This window comes from Protopterus annectens, chromosome 2.part1 (genome assembly GCF_019279795.1).
Source record: "Protopterus annectens isolate FY-2018-M chromosome 2.part1, PAN1.0, whole genome shotgun sequence".
In the NCBI taxonomy this organism is placed as follows: Eukaryota; Metazoa; Chordata; order Ceratodontiformes; family Protopteridae; genus Protopterus; species Protopterus annectens.
In genome coordinates, this window is record NC_056729.1 from 354,047,574 (window position 1) to 354,072,942 (window position 25,369).

Here is a 25,369-nt window from a genome sequence, read left to right on the forward strand (position 1 = left end):
GTAGAGACCTTCATTCCCTTGGGGCCTTGAGAAATGGTTTCTGGGTCAGCATTATGGCTTTTGTAAAGAAATTGGTGAGTTAGGAACTCTGTAGTACCTATCAGGCTTGACTGGGGCAGGAGGTAGGGAATCTGGATTAAGGCAAGCCTCCGAGTAAACATCATCAAGAATGTCCAAGACAGGAGGTATTGCCAGAGGTCTGTGCTGAGGTAGCAAAAGAAATTCCCTAAGCCTTTTCTTGGAATCTGAAAAATCTTGGCCTTCCCAATGGAAGTGTTCCCTCAAGGTGTGCAAGGTTTCCCCGAAAGAAAAGTCCTCTGGGGGGGATACAGAAGGGATGGACTGCTCTGCATCAGAAACTTCAAAAGGGGAGTACGAATGTTCCTCTTCATCAGAATGTTCTGAAATAATGGAGCCCTGGTCAGAAGAAGGATAATCTTCCTCCACTCTGGGTCTCTTGTCCGGCGGGGGTTGGGAACCCCTGATAAGAGTAATTAAATTCTCAGCCATTTTGAGCATCTGCTTTTTAGGCATGGGGCCTGGAGATGGGCCCTGTGCAACAGGCCTCTTGGAACGCATGGCTGATTTAGACTTAGTAAAGGCCTTTATGGAAAAGGAACAAGGTCTGAATACACCATGGGTGGAAGTGGACCTGTCCACATTAAGAGGCTCAACACTCACAGTGGCTTCGGTAGCTGTAGTCAGGGTATGGGCCTAGGAACCTGCGGTCTCGGTTACAGAAGACACTGCCAGAGAAGTGTCGTCGGTAGTCAGGGGCTGCGTAGGCGCCTCGCTGAGAACCGGAGCACGTGTAGCCGGTTTTGGCGCGGTGTCGGTGGAGACCGCGGACCTCGCGTGTCAGTCTTTGTCCTTGCGTTTTTTGGACAAAACAGTAGTCGGAGTCTCCGACGACATTTTATAATTAAAAGCTTTACCAAAAAAGTGCTTAATAGTGCGTTTATTGAAAGTAGCACAAAAGCGACAGCCCGAGACGTCGTGGTCTGGGCCTAAACAAGGTATACAGAGGGAATGGAAATCCTTATGCGGTATTTGCTTTCCACAAGAAATACAATTGTTAACTTTGTCTGACATCGGTCTGAGGCAAGAAAAGTTTCCCTAACGGGGTAATTAGCTTTAAAGAAGACTTCGGTTTCCAAATTTTCGTAATTTCAGGAGCTGGCCGACCGGCACTTGCGAACTGCTTCTGCTTCGGGCACCCCGCGGCAAAAAAGACTGAAGAAAATGGCGTCGGCTGTGTCTTACATACCCCTGTCGCACTGACGTCAGGAAAGAAAGCGACAACAACCGATGCCGGACCTAGACTTTGGAATTCGGCCGACCGAGGACCCGCCTGATGGCAGGAGAACCCATCTGTTATGACTGCAGCTGTATGCACGATGAACATCTGTGACGTAGTAATGAGACTACATATGACTCTGCTCACCAAACAGCTAGCTGCCTAATTTCAAGGGCTTGTGAGCTGTGGCATGGGACTCCCTGAAAGACCCTTCACAATCTGTACCATGGACAACCCAATAGGAGGTCCTAGACAAACAGTCCTCTTTTTCAAAGTCAGACATTTGTTGTGGGACACTGGAATCACAGTCACTAACTGCAGGCCAGTCACTGCCAAGACCCAGCTAAATGACTAAAGAAAGTCAGTTTTGACACCCAAGGACATTCTCCCTCAAAGTAGTTGCCTGGGATGTACTTTCCAAGTAAGCATCAACTACCAAAGCAGAAGACAGATGCAAGCTTGTCTTCTCCTTACTTGAAGGGAAACCAATAACAGATGGCACCTGTAAGGCTACCTGCAGGATGGACTTGCCTCCAAATGGTTCTGACAGTGTATGCCCTTCATAACCTTAACTTTGTCATGATGCTCTGTCACAGTGATCTGGGATGATGCAAGGAGTCTTTCCACTGGCAACTATCTGAGTCTTCTCAACTGCCACTCACTATCTAAACAAATGCAAGACAGGACTAAATTTTTTCCCCCTCTCACATTACCTAACAGTAAAAAATAAAAACTGGAACATTCAAATACTGCTACATGGAATGCTCCTCTCCGAGGCAGCTGGTCCTGGCTCATAATTTGGTGGCCACATCAACACTGATGACTTATACTTCATGCTCTTCGAACATGGGAATTTTCCCAAACTACACAACACACTCAAGATCAAATAATGCAAATAGCAGAAAAATATCAAGTACTATGAAAAGAGTGTACATTTCTCATCCAAAGCTAATGTCACAGCACAAAACAGCAGGAGGCAAGTAAACCCTACATCCAAGGACTGAAACTGAAGAGAAAAATTGACAACTTTAGACAGCAGAGTGGAATATCCACAAAATACACCCAATAAGTACTGTTGAAAGGTGTCGGGTACTTTTCAGCTAGAATCTTCTTCCTCAAGTTGCGTGGTATTATTCACGTGAAAGAATTTTAAAGGTGATTCTTGCATAACCTGCAAGACTGGGTAACAGTCTTTAAGAGCATCTTAAGTATTTCACAAGAGCTTTCTAGCTCTGTCATCTTGCAGCTCAAGGCTGTCACCAAGCATAAATTTGCAAGTCAGTTGATGTTAATTTCCCATTTTAAAATGTAATTTAACTAGGGTCCTTGGACAGCAGATAAAGTCTGTTTCAGAGTCACTTAGTGGCACTTGGAAAATTTTGAAAAACTAAATTAGCTATGTAAAACGAAAGAAAAAAAGTGAATTTTTTTACAGCAGAGAGACAGGCTGAGAGCTCTCCACATTCCTATTAGTGAGTGCTCAATCCAATGTGCTTTGCTGTCCGTCAATGATCAGGCTCATTTCAAGAGATATATGCACTAATATATAAAATGTATGCATTCATCTGGCTTCCTTGCAAAACATGCATCTAGAAGAAACAGGTAAATATTTTCAACAAAGTAAGACAAATCAAATAAAATATGTCAATTAATGAGCAATTAAGAGGTTTAACAGAGTACTTAACAGGCAATGAAGCAGGTAAAATAAATATACCCAACCACCTGGTACACAAGGATAAAGCCTTGACTGCACCCAAGATGACATATGGACAACTAGCAGTAGGGAAGTTAGAAGGACCAAGCAGGTGAGGAGTGGAGTCAGCATCTAATATCAGGTTGCCCATCTGGGGGGAACGGCACATTTATCATTACAATATTGACAGCTTACAGTGCCCACTCTGCAAGAGGGGTGCCACCTGGCTGAGAGACTGTGCATGAACGGAAGCATGCATTCACTCCCAAGGAAGCTACAGTGGCCCTCTAAGGCTGCCAAGGGGATTGGCATAGGGAAGTTCACAGGATCTTCAGACTGGCCCAATCTAACATTGGACTCTTACCTTCACTAGGGAATAAACAAGCCAGGGGCTCTTACTCCGGTGGAATAATGAATGGGTCAGTTAGGGAAGGGAGTCACTGGCCTGATCCAGCAAACAAAAACAAACATGCCACTTTGAGGTTTCTTATATCACAAATACATTGAAAGATGCATGTGATCAGACCAAGAGGCATAATGATTTGCTAACCTTTTTTAACAGTGAACACCAGCAAAAGTAAACTGCAGCTAAAATACAACTTGCAATGAAAGACAACTTGCAGTACATTTAATGGCAATAAGCTGTTTTAAAAGATTACAGCATATTTTGAGGTTCCTAAATATGGCAAATAGCAAACTCAGCCCTTCTTGAGAGATCGTTTACTTCAAGTTTTTGCTTTTTAAAAATACTCAGCTACAGAATTTGAAAATCTTGTGTTTCCTTTAAACCAGTCTTCTGAAATATGACACTTCTTAAAATAGGGGAACAAATATGTGATAAAGAATTATTTTTTTGTGCAATGATATCTGAAAACAGCAAAAAGTATAGTCACTAACTACATTGTGCATATTCTGTCTCAGCAATCACCCATTACTTTTTAGGATCTTAAATACTGAAGCAACGCACTAAAACATTCTGAGAAATCTAAATAAAATTTGAAAATCATCTACTTGCCTTTCTTCTTATTGTGGACTGAGAGGGAGGCTTTCAACCTGGACCATCCACGGGAGGAAAGAAGCTGTGAAAATTCTAGAGGGCAATTACTGGGAGAAGGAGAGCAAAAAAATGAATCATGGAGGCCTGCTTTCTGCATTGTTCCAGGCGTGAAAATTCCCAAAACACCACCTCTCGAGATACCTTCAAATACCTTAAAAGAGAGGAAAAAAAAAAGCTACATCAAGCCTGGAAATGTTGCCAGAGGCAAATTTTCTAGAAGCACTTTGTTAACAGATACATCACACAAGGAACTCACCATACAAGCAGAGATAAATAATTTTACCTTTATTAGATAGATAGGTCCACTCTCTTACAGTACCACCTGATCTTAAATAGAAGTGAAACCAAACAAGGCTCTATCACCATTCAAAAAAAAAAAAAAAACTTGTAAGACCACTATTCATGGATTCTATGCACCCATTTGGAGGCACAGATTGTGTGTGCCCCCACCCCCCAGCCCACTGAGTCATCTCCTGGCCATTAGTAAGCACCTCCCATACAACATGAAACAGAAATGAGAATTTGATACTTACTCGACCCAAACAAGTAAAATGCAAGGGTACATGTTGTAGGTTCAAAGAAGTTAACTGCAATCCATGCAATGACATGGCTCTACAAGCAAACAAAAGAAAATACTTAGCAAATCCAAGACTGCATTACCTCACACCACTTTCCCTAGTCTGACATACAGCAACTTTGGAATTCGTATACACATTTAGCGGAACTGCTTACGGTACACCCTCATTATGTTAAGGTACAGAGTCTTGTTAAAATGCTTTAATAGTGCTGCAGCAAACTTCAGAATTAACCGTTTTGGCAGCTGAGCCATAACTCTCTCATCCTTGCTTCAGGGATCATGACTGGGGTTCTTTTAGTAGTATAAGGGCTAGCAGGTGGAAGTCCATATTTGTCCCAACTTACAAAACACTCCAAAAGCCAAAACTGAAGAAAAGGGCACCTATCAAAAGGGAAATATTTTTCAAAGTCATCTGGCAGGATCCTTTCCTAGAATTTATACATTAAAAGTGCATCCGTTATTAGCCAAACTGAAACGCAAGTGGCCAGCCAGGTGGAAGAAGCTGAAGGAAAGCAGGGTTCTCATACTGTTTTTAAAAAATAGGATAGAGTCCTGCCCTCAAAGCTGAGGCAACAATACTTGAAGGTATGCACAAAAGGCCAAGTGGTCATAGCATAAATGTCTGCTCTGGAAAAATTCCTAAAGTATGCAGGAGACAACAACTTCATTGGTAGCATGGGTTTTGACTGAAGCATTAGTCAAGCAAGCAATCTGTCACTAAACTGCAACAAGATAGTGCAGCTAGCAAACCACCTGGAAAGTACCTAACAGCCCGCAAGCCCTTGCTTCCTTAACATAAACAAGACAAACAGCTGACCAAACGTCCTGAAATTGTACATCAATTTTAGAAAGGACCTGAGCTTACAGTAGGCACCCACTGGATAACAGGGCCCTTTCTCCTCCCCACCTTTTCTAGTCCTGTGAAGAAAATTGAAAGATGAACTGACTTACTCAAAGACCATTCTGTAGCCACCTTAAGGGTTTATTTAGTGGGAAACCAGGTCCTTATTTTTGCACTTTGAACTACAACTTTATTATATGAATTATTTGTAAATAAACACCTGTGCTATTTTCATGTGTGGTTCACCAATATATATGCTAATGACTAGGTGTTTTAAATGTTAGATTCAATTAACACCAATTCCCTCCAACTTGATTTGTCCCAGTTCTCAACCCTCATTATTGCACGTCAGCTTGGTCCAAATATAGCCTTTACCAAAATGATCAGTAGCACAGAATACGCTCATTATTGCCATTTTCAAGTTCTCTAGTAAATCAGTTAACCTATCATTAAGATACTACCCTTCACTCTTTAGCTCTTACATCTTTCTCCCTTCTTTGCTCCCTCACTAGCCTCTTTGCTTCCAAGCACTATATCTATTACCTCTTCCTATTACGAGTACATCTACTACCCCTTTTCTTATTGCACTTCTCCATAATACAGAATTCTTCCATATTACAGCTGACCCTTACTTACACTGTCATGTTGATCAAACCTCCTCATTTGCATTTTGCCAGTGGTCACCAGGATTTTCAAATATATGACCACAATTTTATTTTTTCACTGTCAGTGTAATTCCCATTGATTATATAATACCACGTCTCTGCTGTTACAATGTACTGTGTTATTCTATTGCTTTTGAATGTCTTTGTGTTACTTGCAATGTTATCTTTGGAGCTTTTTTCCTTGGGACTCTGCTGAAAATGGATACTTCTGAGCCAATCAGAATTTCCCAAAACTCAAATGTCAATCAGTTGATCAATAAATGAATAAACACATAAATGTATCTTCATCCTTATAGTTCTGTTTTGTATGCATAAACAATCCCATGCATTATTCTCCACTATGACTGAAACAATGCGGCAAGGAAAAGTGAAATACTAAACAAAGAGAAAAAAGTAATTTCTACACTATATACAAAAGGTCAGCTTTTATGACCAAGACCTCTGATCACGATGGTCCCACTTTCTTTGCTCTTTTTTCAGATTAAACAGACTTATCCTTTTGTTCTCTCAATTATCACAATTTCTAGCTAGCAACCAATCATTTCACTTATTCCTTATCAAGGCCCCATTTTTACCATGTGCTAATTTTAATTTTTCTTTTATTGTAACCACGATCTCACAATAACCACAAGCTCTGGCTTATATCTAGTTTTCCATTTCCTCTCAATGGCTTTCTTTGCTACTATTATCAACAAAATCAGTGCCCACACATGTGTAGACTGTTGCATATCTGCCCATTCTAAAACAGAAAGCTCTACTTTAAAGTCTTTCGGCCTTTCCCAGTTGGGGGTCACTACAGTGGATCACCGGTCTGCTTATGACTGGCAATGGATTTTTATGGCGTTGAGTTGCCAGCACAGCACCCAACCTTCAGAAAAGACACACCCACTCACACACCTACTTGCATGTCTTTTTTTTTTTTTTTTTTTTTTTTTTAAAGTGCAGTTGATCGCAGGGAGGACATGCAGACTCCACAAAGAAGGCGCTCCAGCGGAGAATCTAACCGGATAACCTCTTGCTGTGTGGCAACAACTCTTACCCCACTGCACCTCAGCAGCAGACCACAGATGATATAAAATACAGATCCATTAAGTCCCTAATTAACTTATGATCCCCTTCTTTAAACTCTCTCTCACTGCCAAAAGATATGCTCACATGTCTCTCTTTTCCCCAGACCATACCCTCCACAAGCAGTTTCTACTTGGGGCGAAGATCTTGTGAATTCTTTTTGACAGATAGAAATATTTGTGCAAGCACATCCAGCCAAATAGTCTAAATTTCTTTTAGTAGCTATGGGAGGGGGGGGGGGTGCTAAAAAGATAATTCCATTCCTCTTCTGTTATTTTCCATTGAAGCTGCTGACACCAGTTTTGCTTAAAACCTCTCATTAAGATACTACTCAAGTCCCTTACCCTCAAAGTAGGCTGTAGATATTGGCGTTCTTTGTTTTGCATTTTCAGCCCTGCTAATGCTAAAAACGACAGAATAAAATGGGAGGAGCTCCTGTTGCAACATGTCCCTGGTACTCAAGTTATATTCCTGATGCAACTCTTCCCACTCCTTCCATTAATCCCCCACCTTCAGCTGTTCCCAGAAGTTTGACTCTCAGTTTCTAATTCTCCAAAGTTTCTCCACCTCCAGGCCCCAAACTGACTAATTAATCACCTAACAAAACCAGCAGTCTAACCAATGCCTTACATTTCTCTTTAAGACTTGTAAAATATTCTTCCTATATTCCATACTTTCCTCTTCCTCCCATTCCAAAAGTTCCATAACTTGAATGCATCACTATTCTAATTTAAACATATCATCCTCAAGAAGATATCTTTCTACTTCACTTGATGGCCTTCATTTTGGAGCCGGGAGCAAATTTCCAATTGTGTTGCCAAATAGCAATCGTTCAAATTTGGTAAAACAAGGCCTCCCCTCTCTACATGTTGTAAGCACTTCCAGTTGATTCAAGATTTCTTCCCATCCCAAACAAATTTCCTTAATTCTTTATTTAGTTTAAGCCAAAACTCATCAATATGATTGTAAAAATCTGCTTGACTAGTAGATAATTAAGAATATAATAAACATTGTAATCACTTGTATCGTGCTATCCACATCCATAAAAACAGTTAGTTATGCACTCACCATAACGATCGATGTATGTGGTCCATCTCGCCTACATTCATTACTGATGGGTTCGGAGCAGAGAATCGGCTCAGACTCGGCCGACTATTTTCTAGCACGAAGTCTCTCTAATTGGCTGGGCTAACCGGTATCCCAGGATGCCGCTCGCCCCAACCCCCAGATCTTGTTTGCATACATCGCAATCACTCCACATACACAAACCTCACTAAGAGGAATATCACCCACCAGGAAAAAGGAATAAAAACCAATTTTGAAGGGTGTCAGAGCAATTTTCCTCCAAATCTTTCAGGAAGGGGGCAGGTGGGAGGGTACGTAAGAATGTAGGCGAGATGGACCACATACATCGATCGTTATGGTGAGTACATAACTAACTGATGTTATGTGGTCCTATCTCGCCTACATTCATTACTGATGGGACAGCGTCCCTAGCACCTCTAACCCGGGAGGCTCATAGGAAAATACTCCTGAGAACCGTGGAACCAAAGGAAGCCCGGACTCTAGATGCCACATCCAGCTTTTAATGAGAGATAAAGGTATGATGAGAAGCCCAGGTGGCCGCTGCACAAATGTTATCCAAGGAAAGCCTGGCATGATACGCTACTGAAGTCGAGACTGCCCTGGTGGAATGAGCCTTAACTGGGAATGGTAAATTTCTGCCTGCTGATGAGTATTAGGAAATGCAATCCTTAATCCACTTAGAAATTGTGCACTTGGAAACAGGGCCACCCGTTCTATTCTCTGAGAAGGACACAAACAATTGATCCGATTTTCATACACGTTTCATCCTGTGTAAATAGAATCTCAGTTGTCTATGCACATCCAATTGATGAAATTTGAACTCTGCTTTGTTGGAGAAGTTTGGAAAAAACACAGGTAACTCAATGGATTGATGGAGGTTAAACGTGGAAGACACCTTAGGGAGGAAGGATGGATCAAGTCTCAAGGATACCCTGTCCTTATGGAAGATCAAATATGGGGGGGCTTAATGGACAACGCTTGAAGTTCTGATACTCTTCTAGCCGAAGTGATGGCCACCAAGAACGCCGTCTTCCAGGATAAGAAGTTTAGCTCGTAAGTGGCAGCCGGCTCAAAGGGCGGAGAAGTGATGGCTTGCAACACCAGATTTAAATCCCATGGCATGACGGGTTCTGACAATGGAGGGCGAAGTAACCAGGCTCCTTTCAAAAAGGCCTTGCAAAGTTTATGGCCCATAAGAGCGGGCTCGTAGGATACATGGAAGTTAGAAATGGCCGCCAGCTGCACCTTAATGGTTGAGGGAGTGGAGCCCTGTCGGAAGAGCATAGCTAAAAAGTCTAAGACCGCCGATATAGGGGCTGTGAAAGGGTCCAGGCCTTGGGTCTGTGCCCAGGTGGAAAATCTCTTCCATTTGCTGGAGTAAATTCTTCTGGTGGATGACTTATGAGACGACGATAGGATATGCACCACCTCAGGTGAAAGGGAATGTAGTCTAACTAATGATGGAAGTGGAGCAGCCAGGCTGTCAACCTAAGGGACTGTAAGGAGGGGTGGAACTGTCCCGACATGTGAGTCAATAGGTCTGGCACTGGATCCAGAGTCCAAGGACCATCCACTGTGTACCGTTGAAGGAAGGGGAACCAGACTTGGTGGGGTCAGTGTGGAGCAATTAGAATCATCTTGCTTCCCAAGTAAATGGCTTTCTGAATCACTCTTGGTAATAGAGGAAACGGAGGAAAGGCATAGAGCAGACCGGGAGGCCAACCGTGGACTAGTGCGTCCCTGGGTGACTCCCCCTGTGGGGGGATCAGGGTGAAGTAGTTGCTGCATTTGGCATTGAGAGGACTGGCAAAGAGATCGCAGCAAGGCTGACCCCACCTGCTGAATATCCGAGTCGCAACTCGGTTGTTCAGAGACCACTCGTAGGGCATCAGAATAGCTCTGCTTAGCCTGTCTGCTATCACGTTGGATTTTCCCCAGAATGTGCGTTGCCACTAGAAACAGTTGGGAAGAAACTGCCGAATTCCACACTCTCATGGCTTTTCTGCAAAGGGGGGTAAGAATTGATACATCCTTGCTTGTTCAGGTACCACACAACTGACATGCTGTGCGAGTGAATAGCAATTGTTCCCCGGGGAAGAGAGCTCTGGAGTGGTTGCAACGCTAATAGCACTGCTTTCATCTCTAGGACGTTGATGTGCAAGTGTACCTCGTGATCCTGCCACGTGCCTTGGACCATTCTGCCCAGATAATGCCCCCCCACCCTATCTGGGAAGCGTCCGTGGTCACTGTGGCAGCAGGAGACAAAGGAACTAGATTCCTCCCCTTGTCCAGGTTGGAGGAACATAGCCACCAATGGAGATCCTGTCTGCATTGTTCCGTGAGTAGAATTGGATGAGAGAGAGGGAATTTTTGAAAGAACCACTGGACTGAAAGGAGCCACTGGAGGATCTGAATGTGTAGCCTGGCTAAGGGCACTAGCATGATGGTCACCGCCATGGATCCCAATAGCTGAAGAACTAACCTGGCTTGAACCTTCTTGCGGGGCAACAAAGCTTGGACCTGAGATTGCAACACTGTTATCCTTTCTAGAGGTAGAAAGGCCCTCATTTGAACAGAGTCTAGCTCTGAGCCTATAAATACAACACGCTGTGAGGGCAGTAAAGCAGATTTTTCCCAGTTTAATGCAATTCATAGCCTTTGGCAAAGGGTTATGGTAGCCTCCCTGGTTTGAATGAGGAGATGCCTGGTGGGGGCGGTAAGGAGCCAATCGTCCAGGTAAGGAAACACCTGGAATCCTAGACGTCTCAGGTGAGCTGTCACCACTGCCAAACACTTGGTAAACACCCTGGGGGCTTTGGTGAGACCAAAGGGCAGGGCTCGAAACTGGAAATGACTGGCTCCCAGCCAGAAGCGTAAATGATTCCTGGATGCCTTGTTTATCTTGATGTGGTAATAGGCATCCTTGAGGTCGATGGAGCACATCCATACTCACTCTCCCAGCAATGGGAAGATGGATTGAAGAGTGACCATTTGGAATTTGGACTTCAGGACGTAGTGATTCAATCGGCTGAGATCCAGAATGGGTCTCAGGTCCCCTGTTTTTTTCGGCACCAAAAAAGAGTCGTGAGTAAATTCCTGATCCAATCTGGTCTGAGAGGACCGGTTGGATGACTCCTTTTCTTAGCAGCTTTGATATCTCTAGTGCTGCTTGATCCCTTTGACTGGGTGGAACGTCCGGGATTTTTTTGATTGGGGGAGGGGTGAAGCAAAGGGAATGGTGTAACCTCCGGTAATTATTCGAAGCACCCATCGATCCTGAGTGATGCTCTCCCAGGCTTGAGGATGCCTCGAAAAATGGCCCCCAACTGGCTCCGTAATAGCACAGTCGGGCGATCCCTCAGGGATGCTGATAGGAAGATCTGCGAAAGGAGTCGCGATCTCCCAAATTGCTGGGGCCTCCTCTGCCCCTAGGACGGCGTCTTCCAGAATAATTCCCCCCTTCTCTGCCTCTGGAGGGGGACTCACCATGAGTGGCGGGGAAAGACTTTTGTGACTTCTTGAACCACATCTTCTCTCCTCTCTGAGCCTTGGGATAAGGCCTAGAGGGAAGAGAAAAATGGGCCCCTACGGCAGATAAAGTCTTACCCTCCTGCTCACATCTGGTGAGAGTGTCTTTCACTTTGGGTCCGAAAAGAGAGGACCCATCGAAGGGGGCGTCAGTGAAGAAAGACTTGAAGGCCTCCGCAAAGTGGTATAGGTGCATCCAGGCTTGCCTCCTAAGAGCCAAACCTGAACTAGCTGCCCTACTCTCCCCCTCAGCTGCATAAGATATGAGCCTCATGGACGAGTTGACAATGGAACCAACGGTAGACAACTGGGCGTTAACAGTCTGCGCTACCGCCTCAGGCATGTTACCAGTCAAGATATCTCCCATCTCTCTGAGGAGATCTCTCTGGAGCAGAGTAAGGTAATTCAGTGACCGCAGTGTAAAGGTCGCTGAAGACAGGGTATGCTTCCCATACCGATCCATACTCCTGGACTCCTTGTTAGGAGGATGGACGGAAGAAGAAGCCTCTGCAACTTCCTGCCGACTGGCTGACGCCACCACCATGGCATCTACAGGGACCCCTTTTGTCAAGATCTCTTTCCCTGGGGGAGCAGACAGGAACTTATTCGGACTGGGCACCGGTTTCACGGAATCAGGGTGCTCCCACACCCTTCGACAAATCAGGTCTAAGAGTTCATCGAAGAGTGGAGACACCCAGGAGGCGGAAGGTTGAGCTCCGAAGGCCTTGAAGAATACAGACTCCTCCTCAGAGGGGGGCTTGGAAGGCCAGTCGCCTCTCTGCCTCAATATCTCCAGGATGTCGGAGAAAGAGACATCGGAGGAAGACTTAGGGGACCCCTCTGCATCTTCGAGGTCGGTATCTGAGGTGATGGACTCGTCTTGGGAGTCTATGTGCTTCCTCTTGCACAACTTCTTCCTGGGAGGCTCCTCAGGCACAGACTCTGAGGGGCCCTCAGAAAGTTGGGGACCACTCATGGGGGTGACCTCAGGCCTTCGAGCTCCGCTGTCCACAGATAGGGGGGCGTCAGAGGCTCTAGCCGGGGTGTATGAGGATGGAGTGACCGATCCAAGTGATGTCACTGATGACCTGGCCAGTGCGCTCCTCATGGCCTTGAAGGTGGGCCCCCCTGAATCTGAGCACTGACCCATCACCGAGACCACAACTGGAGTCTGGATCCCCCTAGCCGAAGCACCGAGAAGGAGACTCGGGGCCGACAGAAGTCCCAATGCATCCCCCTCGGGCCCGACTGAGGAAACCCGAGTGCCGAATCCAGATGACGGAACCGAAATGGTTGGAGCAGATGACGGCTCCGATAAACCCGCCAGGGGTATCGGAGCCAGCGCAAGGACATCACTCGGCGCCGAACACTCCAGCTCCGACGACATAGAGGTGCTTGGAGGAGGAATCATCAGTACAGACAAGGGGGTAGGCTCCGGAGCTGACTGGGTTGGAGCCGAAAAGAATTTGGCTAACACCGGCGACTGAAGGAGCCTCTGGACCACCCTATCCATGTCCAAATCAGACAACCTCGAGGATTTGGAGGAAACTGAAGGAGATGAGGATCTCCTACCTATGGACTCCTGTCTAACACTGGGTGACCGGCTCCGAATTGGCTCCAAAATGATCGGAGCCGAGGTCGACTCCAGTACCACAGATACCTCCTGCGGCCCTGAGGACAATGGAGCTGAGGAGGCAGTATCCAAAACAGAGCTCTTGTCCTGCGGCTCCGAAGCCAAAGGAGCCGAGGAGGTTGTAACTATTTGCAAAATCTTCTCCGGGGGCTCTGAAGAACTAGATGGAGCCGGAGATCTTTTCTTAGTTCTGGTAGATTTAGATTTGCCAGTAAAAGAAGCAGAGACTAGATCCTCTTCAAAAGCGGGCTTGACTAGGCCTTTCAAAATCAGTTTATTTTTCCTTTCCTGAAGCACCCTAGAGCTGAAGGAATGGCAGACACTGCATGATTCTTGTAAATGAATCGCACCAAGGCAATAAACACAGATGGCATGCCCATCTGTAATAGACATTTTATAAGCACATTTAGAGCATTTTTTAAACCCGGAGAGTTTATGCTCTTTCGACATGTCCAACAATATCCAAACACTCAACAACAGGAGGAAGGCAGGAAACACTACTGGACACAGGAACTCTAATTTAAACATTCCCTAGGAAAAGGAACAGACAACAAACACACTATAGCACGGATGTGAAGGAGAGGACTAGGTTCCTCTAAATTAAACGGGCCTAGCCCGCCAAACACAAGGGAAACCACACACACTCTCCAAAAAACTAACCGAACAGGCTCAAACACACACAAAACACAATATAGCTATGAGAATAGCTTTTTTTGTATAAAAGAGAAGTACAAAACTTTAGATCTGGGGGTTGGGGCGAGGTACATCCTGGGATACTGGTTAGCCCAGCCAATTAGAGACTTCGTGCTAGAAAACAGTCGGCCGAGTCGGAGCCGATTCTCGGCTCCGAACCCATCAGAAATGAATGTAGGAGAGATAGGACCACATAACATCTCATGTTCATCTTTTTACTAGCCCAATGATTTTTTTTTTTGTCTAACTTCGGTCCACATTTCTTCAGCAGCTTTTTCTATGCTCCTTTAAAGTTGGACCCCTTAATATTTCATTTTTTATGTCCCCACAAATATGGGAATCTTTGCAACTAATTGCAAATGGTTGTAATTAACTTATATAGCTTTTATTTTTTCCAGGATTATGATGTCTTGCCAGGTGGCAATAGTTCTGTAAAATGGTATTGATAATCTTTCTCTTTCTGGCTGAGTGCTGCACAATATAATGTTTGCAGAGAGCGACCTCTTCCCTTCAACCTTCCCACTGAAAACCCTCTAGTTTTGATTCTCTGGTTTGTTGGTGCAGGGCTTCAAGTACAACTCAAATAAGATTGGAGATGGTGGACTTCCCCCTCTCTTGTACCCCTGGTCAGGTTGAACTTGACAGTTAGTTCCTCTCCTAATTTAAATCTGGCTGCAACTCCCCAAAACATATTTATCATCCTAATCAACTTTTCAGGAAAACTAAAATTAACACTCGTTCTAGGAATCCCCAAGCTTACTCCAAAGGCTTTCGCTGCATCTTAACTCAGCAGAATCAACTGTCTTTTCACCCATTCAGCCATCCTTTGCATTATCAATGCTTTAAGGATGTTATCAGCCTTTTGTTAGCCCTCAATAAACCTACACGAGTCTTTGTTTATTCTCTTTACTGTATCACACAACCATTTGGCTAGCATAGCAGCAAACATTTTATAATCATGATTAAATATTGAAATGGGTCAGAAAGAACCCGGGATAGTAGGGTCCTTCCCTTCCCTTTAGGATGATTGCAATAAAAGCTTCTTTAAAAGACTTTGGGACCTCATCCCTTTACAGGACAATTTAAAAACTGCGCCCATATCCAAACTAAACCCCCTGCCTTCAGTCTACAAACTTCTACAGGTAGGCTGTCCTTTCCAGGAGTTTTTCCCCCTTTCAGGTGTTTTAATGTCTGCTTAATTTCTTACAATGTTATTCTCATTAACCCTTGGCTCGCCTCTTGTGTCAGCTTGGGAAAATACAGCCTACCCAGGGAACTCTACTTCCTAGACACACACTTCCACCTCATCATCTTTTCCTATACCTTCAGAAAGTAACTTGACAAATGTTTCTAGTACCTCTCCAACTTTAAACAACTTTCTTGATCTAGGATTCTTTAACTTTATTTGCTCTAGCACTCTTTTCTATCTCAGTCTAAGTGCTTGCATTTTCATTACCTTGCATTGCTATGAAAAAAACTTCATTTTTAGAGCCACAGTTATACATGCATTTTATGCTATCTAAACAATTCCTCATTTGTTGTTTGGCCTTGTCCAGCTCTTCCTGCAAACCTCCCTCAACATTTAACTCCGCTCTCCTGTGTAGAAGTTTAAGTATCATACCTGTTGACATAGTTACTGCTCATCCTTCTCCAGAAGCCCTGCGTTTTCCAGATTGCGTATAGCCTTATTTCTTCTTTACATTTGTCCCACCTTTCAGAAAATTCCTCTGTTCTATTCATCCTACTCGAGCATTTCTCAAGCCACCAATTCACCTACTTTTTAAAATCTAGTCTTTCCATGAAATATGCAGAAAAGTGCTGACGACCCTCACTACAGTTTGCTCTACTTAACCAAAAAGATAAAACTGCAGCATTGTCTATAACATTATGGGCATTATAATATCCTTTGCCAGTCCTTGGTGTTCCTTTTACATATATATACATATACATATATATATATATATATATATATATATACATATACATACATACATATATATATATATATATATACATACATACATATATATATATATACATATATATATATATATATATATATATATATATATATATATATAGCACCTATCTAATCTTGACCACTTATTATGTCATACAGATTACACTGTATATCCTTCTCTAACACTCAATGCTTGATCACAATCCATGAGTTAAAACTTGTCTATGTCAACACATCGAAGGTAATTTTGACAAACGGGAGGGGAGAAAAAAAAAAATCAAAAACGTTCGTCAAAACCACCTTTGGCAAACTCAAATTTTTTTTTTTCATGCAACCCCAACATCCACAGGACTTATATATAGCAGCTCTGTGGTCACACAATAGTAGGGAAAAAAGCAAACTCCACTGTCATCTAATATAATTTTGGCGAACAGAGCTCACTTTTTGCATTCGCCTATATTACATTTGATCAAACATGTTCCCTAGTCAAAAATCTGCATATATTAATCAAGTATTTTGCTGTCCCTTGAATTCTATTCCGTCTCAGTCCTCCCATTACATCCACTGCATCCGTAACCAAGTTCCAGTCCCTGCAAGGATTAATATGCCCTGGTGTAAAAATAGAATCAAACCTAGGGCCTTCCTTATTTCTGCTGCTGTTACTCTAGGGGCAAAGAGATGAAGCCAAAAGTCAATGCTTTTTTATGTTCCTTTAATGTCAACAAACTTCCTCCAGTATTACTAAGAGCATCATCTACCACCATGTGATTTTTTTTCCCCTTAATTTAACTAAAATTACTACCCTCTTCTCCTTCTTTCGCCCACTTCTGCATAAAATCCCTCCCAAACACTTTACTTAATGTGAAGTTCATGTTCTCCTGTACCAATTATCTGCGCAAGGCACTTTCTTAGGAATGCCAGTATTTGACCTTTTCTGGCCTTCTTTACTAAGCCACTCAGTTCGAAGTAATTGTATTTATATCGATATTTGCACAATATTGTTATAGACAATGCTTTCCCATTATTTTGAAATATAACATCTAGACACTCCTGCTATATCACTCCAATCCTCTTGCAAATGGAGCTGACCAAGCCCCCTCAATCCTTTTAATTATATACAAAAATACACGAAGCCTTTATGCAGCGGTTTTTGAAATAAGCACTCCTAATACACCACATGGTAATTACATTCATGAAACAATAATGAACTTTTATACCCTGCTAACCTGCCCTCCCTCAGTGTCAGTTTCTTCCTGCTGGTTTCGTAGTGCTTTAAATAAAAGTTATGTACTCAGCATAACTATGCATCTGTGTTGTCCATTTCTCTAGATTCTTGGATCCAACTCTTGAGCTCCTCTTTTTATCCACAATCGCCCTAACTACTGCATTACCTCACATCGAGTTTGCTGTTATTATATACCAATCTAATATATATATATATATATATATATATATATATATATATATATATATATATATATATAAAATAAAGAAAAATGCACAGGTACACAATAGGGGCTCAAACACAAATAGTGACTGCTAACAAAAAATTCATCAGGTCACTCCCAAAGACATGGATGGGGATAGGGGGACGGAAGTTAAGGAAGAATGAACATGGACAACACAGATGCATTGTTATGGGGAGTACATAACTTTTATATCTGATGTCATTTTCATTCTTTTCTCAACGAATGGGACCAAGTCCCCAGCAATGATGGCCTTGGGGGGGCCCTCATGGAAGGATATTCCACAGAAACGCAGCCTTGTTTCTGGGGTTGATATCCAACTTGTAATGAGAATTTGACGAAGTGGCAGCTGCACAATCATCATTAGTAAGTGGTAGCTGCACAAATATCAATGGAAGATCGGGCCCAGAAAGCAAATGATGTAGCCACAGATTTAGTTGAATGTGCTTTTGGAGGTCTTGGAAAGGACAAACCTCAAAGAGTAAACATAAGAAACAAAATCTGCTATCCATTTGGCTAAGGTAACCTTGGACACTAGTTTTCCCAATTTGTTACTGGAAAAGGAAACAAAAAGCTGGTCAGTTTTTCTAAACTCTTTCATTCTATGAAGATAAAAAAGAAGCTGCCTATGTACATCTAAACAGTGAAGCATGCACTCTCCTTTATTGTTAATCTGGAAAGAAGATTGGCAAACTGATGCAATTTTGAGTAGAAAGGAGAGGTTAGTATGCAAGGTAATGATCTTTATGGAAAACCAAATAAGGCAGTTTTGAAGAGAGTGCATGGAGATAAGAAACTTGCCTCGCAGAAGTAACAGCCACAAGGACTGGTTTCCAACAAAGAAGCTTGAGATCTGACTTAGCCAAGAGCTCAAAGGGAGATTGGACCAAGCTATGTAACAATAGTAAGATCTCAAGGTTGAGTTAAGATCCTTTATAGGTCTAAGCAGAAGGGTACCTTTAAGGAATGTTTTACTAACTTAGATGAAGCTAGAGGGGAAGCATCATCTCCTATGTGGTAGTTAGAGATGGCTGCTAGCTGGACTTTGAGGGTGGAAAAACTAGCTACCACCTTGAAAAATCAAAGGAAGCAAATCTAAAACAGCAGGAATTGGGGTGGTGAAGGGATCCAACTCTCTCTGTTGAGCCCAAAAGGAAACTCGCTTCCATTTACTCATATATTTTCCTCAGAGAAAGCTTCTGTGATGAAAATAAAATTTGGCGAACAGGAGAGGAAAGCCTGAACTGTATAGTCATCACTGGAATTGGAGAAACTGTGTGGTCAATCTTGAGACCTGAAATGCCTGGGTGAATCATCCCTAATGGATGTGATAGTAGATATGGACTGGGGTCCAGTGTTTGAGAGGGGGATAGCAGTTGAAACAACAGGAAGGGGAACCAAATGTGCCAAGGCCAAAAGTATTACACCTTGCTCTTCAACCAGAGTGCTTGCTGAAGAAATTTGGAGATTAAAGGTAGGGGAGGGTAATCATACAGGAGATGATAGCTCCAAGACTGGACTTGAGCATCTGTCGGCAACTTCCCCTGAGGGGGGATTAGAGAAAATAACCTGCTGCACTTGTTGGGGGAAGAGCCAAACGGACTGCAGCAAGGTTGACCCCAACAGCAAAAGATCATTTCTGCCACTGCATGGTTGAGACCACTCGTGAGGCATAGAGACAGTCTTGCTGAGCTTATTGGCTATAATGCTGGATTTTCCTGGTATGTGCATTGCTACAAGAAAGCAGTTGGAGGGGACCCACTGCCAGTCACACACTGCTTCTCGGCCAAGGAGGCAGGATCCGGTTCCCCCTTGTTTATTAATGTACCATATCACTGGCATATTGTCTGTTTGGATAGCAACTGTCCCTAGAGGAAGAGAGTTCTGAAAGGCCTGCAATGGTAAGAGGACCTCTCTCATCTCTAAGATGTTTACCTGCAATCTGGTGTCTTCTGGGGACCATGTGCCTTGAACAGTCCAATCCAGGAAATGCTCCCCCCAACCCCAACTGGGAGGCATCTGTGGTCAATGTGGTCGTTGGAGGAGACAGAATAAAGGGACGCCCCTGACAAACTTCATTGGGCTGAATCTACCAGAGTAGGGAGTGTCTACAGACTTGTGACAGTTTTATAGGATGATCCAAGGGTTGTTGAAGAACTGACAGTTGTACTGCTAGAGTTCATTAAGGAATTTGCATTTGAAGATGAGCGGTAGGTAAAGTGATAGTTGCAGCCATCGAACCTAAAGCTTGAAGAACTGAGTTTGTTAGAGGAGAGGGGCAAGATGATTTGTCTGACATGCAACTTCAAGGTATGAATCCTGCTTTGTGGTAAAACAGCAAGCCAACTGACTGTCTAGGTGAGCCCCTACAAACTCCAAGACTTGAACTGGTTGAAGATGGGACTTGGGAAGATTGACTGATTCCCAGGAGCTGACAAATGGAATAAGTAATCCCTGTCTTTTTCTAGGAGATGCCTGGTTGGTGTGGTGAGAAGCCAATCATCCAGGTAAGGGAACATTCTGAATCTGTGCAGTCTGAGATGAGCTGCTACCACTCTCATGCATTTGGTAAACACCTTGGGGGTTGTAGTGTGACCAAAGGGCAGGGCTCTGAACTGGTAATGACTGGCTCCCAAGTGAAAGCGCAAGTATCTTTGAAAGTGCCTATTCATTTTGACGGGATAGTACGCATCTTGAAGATCTATGGAGCACTTCCATTTGTCCTGCTACAGAAGAGGTAAAATGGACTGAACCATGACCATCCGGAACTTAGAGCTCTTTACAAACTAATTTAAATAACTGCGATCCAATATATGTCTCATGTCGCCTGTTTTCTTTGGCATTAAAAACAACCTTAAGGAAATTCCGGATCCTCTTTGGTCTGGTGGGACCCTCCTGGATGACTTCCTAGCAGCTTTTGAACATCTAGAGTTGCTAACTCCAGATGACTAGGTGGAACATCTGGGAGATGTTTTCTTTTTTTGTGAGGGAATTTGTAAAAAGGGAATGAAATATTCGCTGGATGATCTTCTGTACCCTAGAATTTCTTTTCATGGCTCTCCAGTCCAGGAGTCAGGGTGCAAAGACAATTATCTCCTGACTACATCCAAAGAACAGTCTGGCAAACTTTCAGGAATGCTAAAATGGTCCATCCAAGAGGGGTCTTGGAACCCTTGGTTTTGCAGACTCCCTCTGCCACGTGGACAGCATCTTCTACTGTTATTTCACCCTCTGCCCCTGGGAGAAAATTCCCACGAGTCTTGATAAGGTCCTGGAGACTTTCAGAACCACATCTTCTTACCACCATGTTGATTCCTGGAAAAAAGTCTGCGTGTGGCAGAAAAACAGATTCCCCTTAGTTCACACACAAAAAAAAAAAGTTACTGCAAACACAAACTAAGTAAGAAAACAAATAAATTGAGTGCCCCAAGCTTTGCTATGTTCTCTTCTTCAATTTATTCCAATAACAAGTAAAAACATACTGTACAACAAGGCTCCGTTGATCGGTGACGTTGCTTTTTAAGTCCAAGAAATTCTTGTAAACATAAAACCACCAGTAATCCAGAGTATTGTGTTACTGTTTCTTAAAAACACCAAAGCAGTTCTTTTAAAAGCAGGTGAAAAAGACCTGTAGTGCTGTTTAAGTCCAAAGCAATTCTTGTAAAAGCAGAGAGTCAGTAACCAAAAAAATTTTAAATCCTAGTGCTTTCGTCTCTGCTTCAGACACTTTTTCAAAAATAGTTTAAACCAGTTCACTTCCCTGTTTTCATTTCAGGTCCTAACCAGTCATGTGATGCCAAAGGCAGCCCCATTTAAAGGGATAAAACACATTCCACATATCCTTTTCTTTCCATCCTAATAAAAATGTAAATGTGTTGTAGTTTGTAGCAAATATATTTATAAATACCCTACAAGGTGTTAAAAACCTGTAATATAAAGGTATTTTGTGTCATTTTTATTTTATTTTTTATTGTCATTTTGTGTTTATGATTTTTTTTATGTACTCTAATAATTCTTTCACCTTTCCAAAGCTTTTAGTCTTATTACACACAATATTGAGCACAGGTCATTTAAACCAGGCCAGCTACCAGCATTCAAGGACAGTTGCCATTGGAGTAATGCTTTTTCCAGTCTAAGACTCCAAGGTCCCCCTCTTTTTTGTTGGTTAACCTGCTCTAAAACCACAAATTTAAATTTGTGGTCCGGGTGCCCTTGAATATGTTTATACAATGCATTAGTTGTCCTTTCTTTCCTCATGTCATATGTATGTTCATATATTCTCTCTTTTAGGGTACGATCGTTTTTTCCAACTTAAAAAGCGGGGCAGTCCTGGCGCACAGCCACATATACCACTCCCTTTGTGTAGCAATCAAACTTACCCCTCATCTATGTGTGTCTTCCTCTTATCTTAGTCTGTTGGATTTCCTAAACAAATTTACAGTAAGCACACCTCCCACATTTTCTCATTATGTTAATAGTTTGTTTTGTTTCTCTGGGCCTCTCCAATAGTTGTTTCATGGTGACCCCCTTACAGTACACTATGGTTGTTTTTTCCTCTAAAATATTCCGACACGTTTCTTCTTCCATAAGAATAGACCAATTATTTTGTATTATTCCTCTTGTATAATAGCTTTACATAGCAAAAGTTGTTAGAAATGCAAGTTTAAATGTTTTCTTTGTTACTATCACCTAACCTTTCAATAACTGGTTCGTCCTCCTCTTATATTGATGTTGAATGTAAAATAGGCTTAAAATTCCCCATTTCTTTTATTCACTACTTCTTGGTACAAGTTATCTAAGTTTGGTGGGTTACCTCTTTTTTCAAACATTCTTAACGCTTCATATTTTTCTAAAAAATATACTTCCTTTGTTACCATCCTAGCTGCTCTTACAAATTGGCCTTTAACCACTGTTCATTTATGGGTTATGGGATGGTGACTAGTGTAGTGTAACAGTTTGAGTACGTGGGCTTCCTGTAAATACGTATGTCTTATTATTAATATCTTTTTCCAAAAGAGCATCTAAGTACAGTATACTCTCCTCCGCCACCTTTGATGTCAATTTCAAAAAGCCAGTGGCCCCGTTCAAAAAAATCTATGAAACCAGGAATATTTTCTTTACTATCCTTCCATATAAAAAACAAATCATCCAAGAATCTTATATAAAATCTTAGTGAATCTTTAAAGGGTCCTTCCTTTACATATTTTTTCTCTTATTCCACCATAGCCACATTAGCAAATAATGACCCTATCATTGAACCCATAGCTACTCCATTTTTTGCACATAAAAACCATCCTCAAAATAAAAGTAGTTTTTTTAATGCAATATTAATCAGTTGTTCATAAACGCTGATGTTTCTCTGCTCTACACTTTTTCATGTGAAAAAGTCACAAAACCAGGTAACCCCCAGTCCATGGAGTATCCTTCACATCCACTATTAATGTGTCATTTTCATTAAATTCTATCTCCCCTATCCTTTCTAAGAAGTTCTACAAATCTTTACAAATTTGTGTTTTACCTTCTAAAAGGTGTTTAAGTTTAGAGTCCAGAAACTTAGCACATCACACTGCAATAGATCCTCTACTGTCCACTATCAGATGCATTGGGGGATTATCCAAACTTTTATGGATTTTTGGTATGCCAAAAAGTGTTAGTACAGTGGGGTGTAGGATGTTCAAGTAGTTGTATTCTTCCAGTGTGATTGACCTTTCTACAAATAGGTCTTTCTAAACATATCCTACGACTTGCCCGATCTAGTTCATCTGAGGACAGTGGTTCGTAAACTTCCTGTTCCAGAATAGTTTTCATTCTCACTCTATAATCTAATTTTTCTATTATAACCACACCTCCCCCCTTATCCCATTTCATTATTCTTATATCCAATGTTCTTAGTTCTTCAAAGCTGTCCCTTTCTTTTCTATTCAAGTTACTTTTATTTTTATTACCCTTGTTTAAGTTGTTACCCAAAGTTGCTTTATATCCAATTCACATATTCTTTTCATAAAGTTGTAAAATGGGGTGAAGGGGTGGGTTAAATGTACTTGCTGTGTGTGCAAGGAATCACAATTAACATTGTGAAACATTAGTGCAAAATCCAGTTTTCTCCCACATAGATAATTTAGTCATAGAGGGGAAAAATGTTATCCCTTTAGCTAATAAATTTGCCATCTCACAGTCAAAGCTAAGTTCAGCAACATTATATAATTTAAAGTCACCTTGTGTGTTGGTTATTATCCTCATGGCGGATGTTCTATGGGTTAAGTCCCATGTTATCCTCATTCAGATCTGTCTCCGATTCCATGCCCACAGGTCCTTCATCAGGAGGCCCTAGAAAAATAGTGGTCACCCATCCGTTGTTCTCCAGTTCCACTGGTTCCTTCTCGAAGTCTGGAATTGGTTCTGTTGCTGTTGGTTCCGTTGTTGCTCTCCCTTATTGTCTGAATGTCTTAGTGGCGGAAAATTTTGATTGTAGTTCTGAAAAGGGGGGTAGGTTTTGGTTGCGATTCTGGAACCCATTTCCCTGCTGGTTGTTCCAGTGGTTAGCACTCTCTTCCAGGGAACCTCTTCAGTGGCATACTACCAGAGAGGTATCAGAAGAAACGGGGAGATCCCGAACTGGAACTACCTGGAAGCTCTTACAGGCTGGCTGTCCTTGTGGAGTAGGCTGGTGAGGCTCAGAGACTGGATCCAAAGGAGGAACACAGACAGGATCTGAGGAAGTAACAGCTGAAATAGCTCTTGCATAGGAGAAAGCCCTCTTCACTACCTTGAAGGTAAATGGACCAGGAGAATCCAGAATCAACCTCACTGGATCCGAAACTCTCAGAACAGTTAATACTCGGGCCCCCTCTGGGCCTCCATTCAGATGGGGGAGTCAGACCCAAGGGGAAGTGACAGCTCCAAAAGTCTTTGAGTCGAGGTCATCCCCCCCCGTATATGACGCCAATGCTTCTACTCAGACTCATCTTCCTCAAGGAGGGACGGAGCTGAATAGGTCCGGGAGACAGTCTGAGTTGCTGAAGGTGGAATCTTCGGATCAGACACCAACTCTCAAAGCTCTTTAATCCAAAGACTCTGAAAGCATAGGTTAGATCAGAGGAGTGATGATGGGATGTTAAGAAGGTTTAAGGCTCATGGATCTGATGGGAGGCGGAGACTGTAAAACCTCCATCTAGAACTGGGCTCTGAGAAATTTCCTCAACATCCTGTCCACATCTGCTTTGAAAAGACTTGGGAAGGACTTGATCGAAGAAGTAAATGGAGGTCTAGACATTTCTTGGACGCTCGTAGTAAATGGAGATCTAGACTGTTTTCTTGGATTCCTACAAAAAGTGAGATCTGAACCTCGGAAAATTTGGCTACAGACAGAAACGAGGACTCCAGAGTCGAGGTGACTTAGTGACTGAAGGAGATGGCTCCAAAGGTGTCAGATCCAAGTGCTTCGGACGTTTTGCTGGCATCTCAGATATCAGAGAGGTTTTAGGAGGCCTAGCAGGAGAGTGCTTCCTATGCTCCCTGGACTCGTAAGCTTTTGACTTTTTCAAGAGGGTTTGAGCCCCTGAAGCAGAAGCTGAAGAAGATAACACTGGAGCAGGAAGAAGGCTCTTAAGTTCTAATTTACTGTACCTGTCACTAATGGCTATGGAATTTAACCCAGCACAAATTTCACAGGGAGAATCCAGATGAGTAGGGCCTAAACAGTAAACACACTACCTGTGGGCATCAGAAATTGGGTATCTTATGCCCACAAGAAGTGTATTTCTTAAAACCAGTAGGCTTTTCACTACCAAGAGGAAGCAGAAGAA

General features: G+C 42.7%; 1 protein-coding gene across 1 annotated transcript in view; it reads right to left on the bottom strand.

Moving 5' to 3' along the window:
• Positions 1-25,369, bottom strand: part of HASPIN (histone H3 associated protein kinase) — a 1,280,677-nt gene that overhangs the window by 920,216 nt on the left and 335,092 nt on the right. Inside the window, exon 3 of the mRNA XM_044063451.1 lies at positions 4,006-4,198. Within this exon, the coding sequence (XP_043919386.1) occupies positions 4,006-4,198 (193 nt within the window). The remainder of the gene's footprint in view (positions 1-4,005; positions 4,199-25,369) is intronic.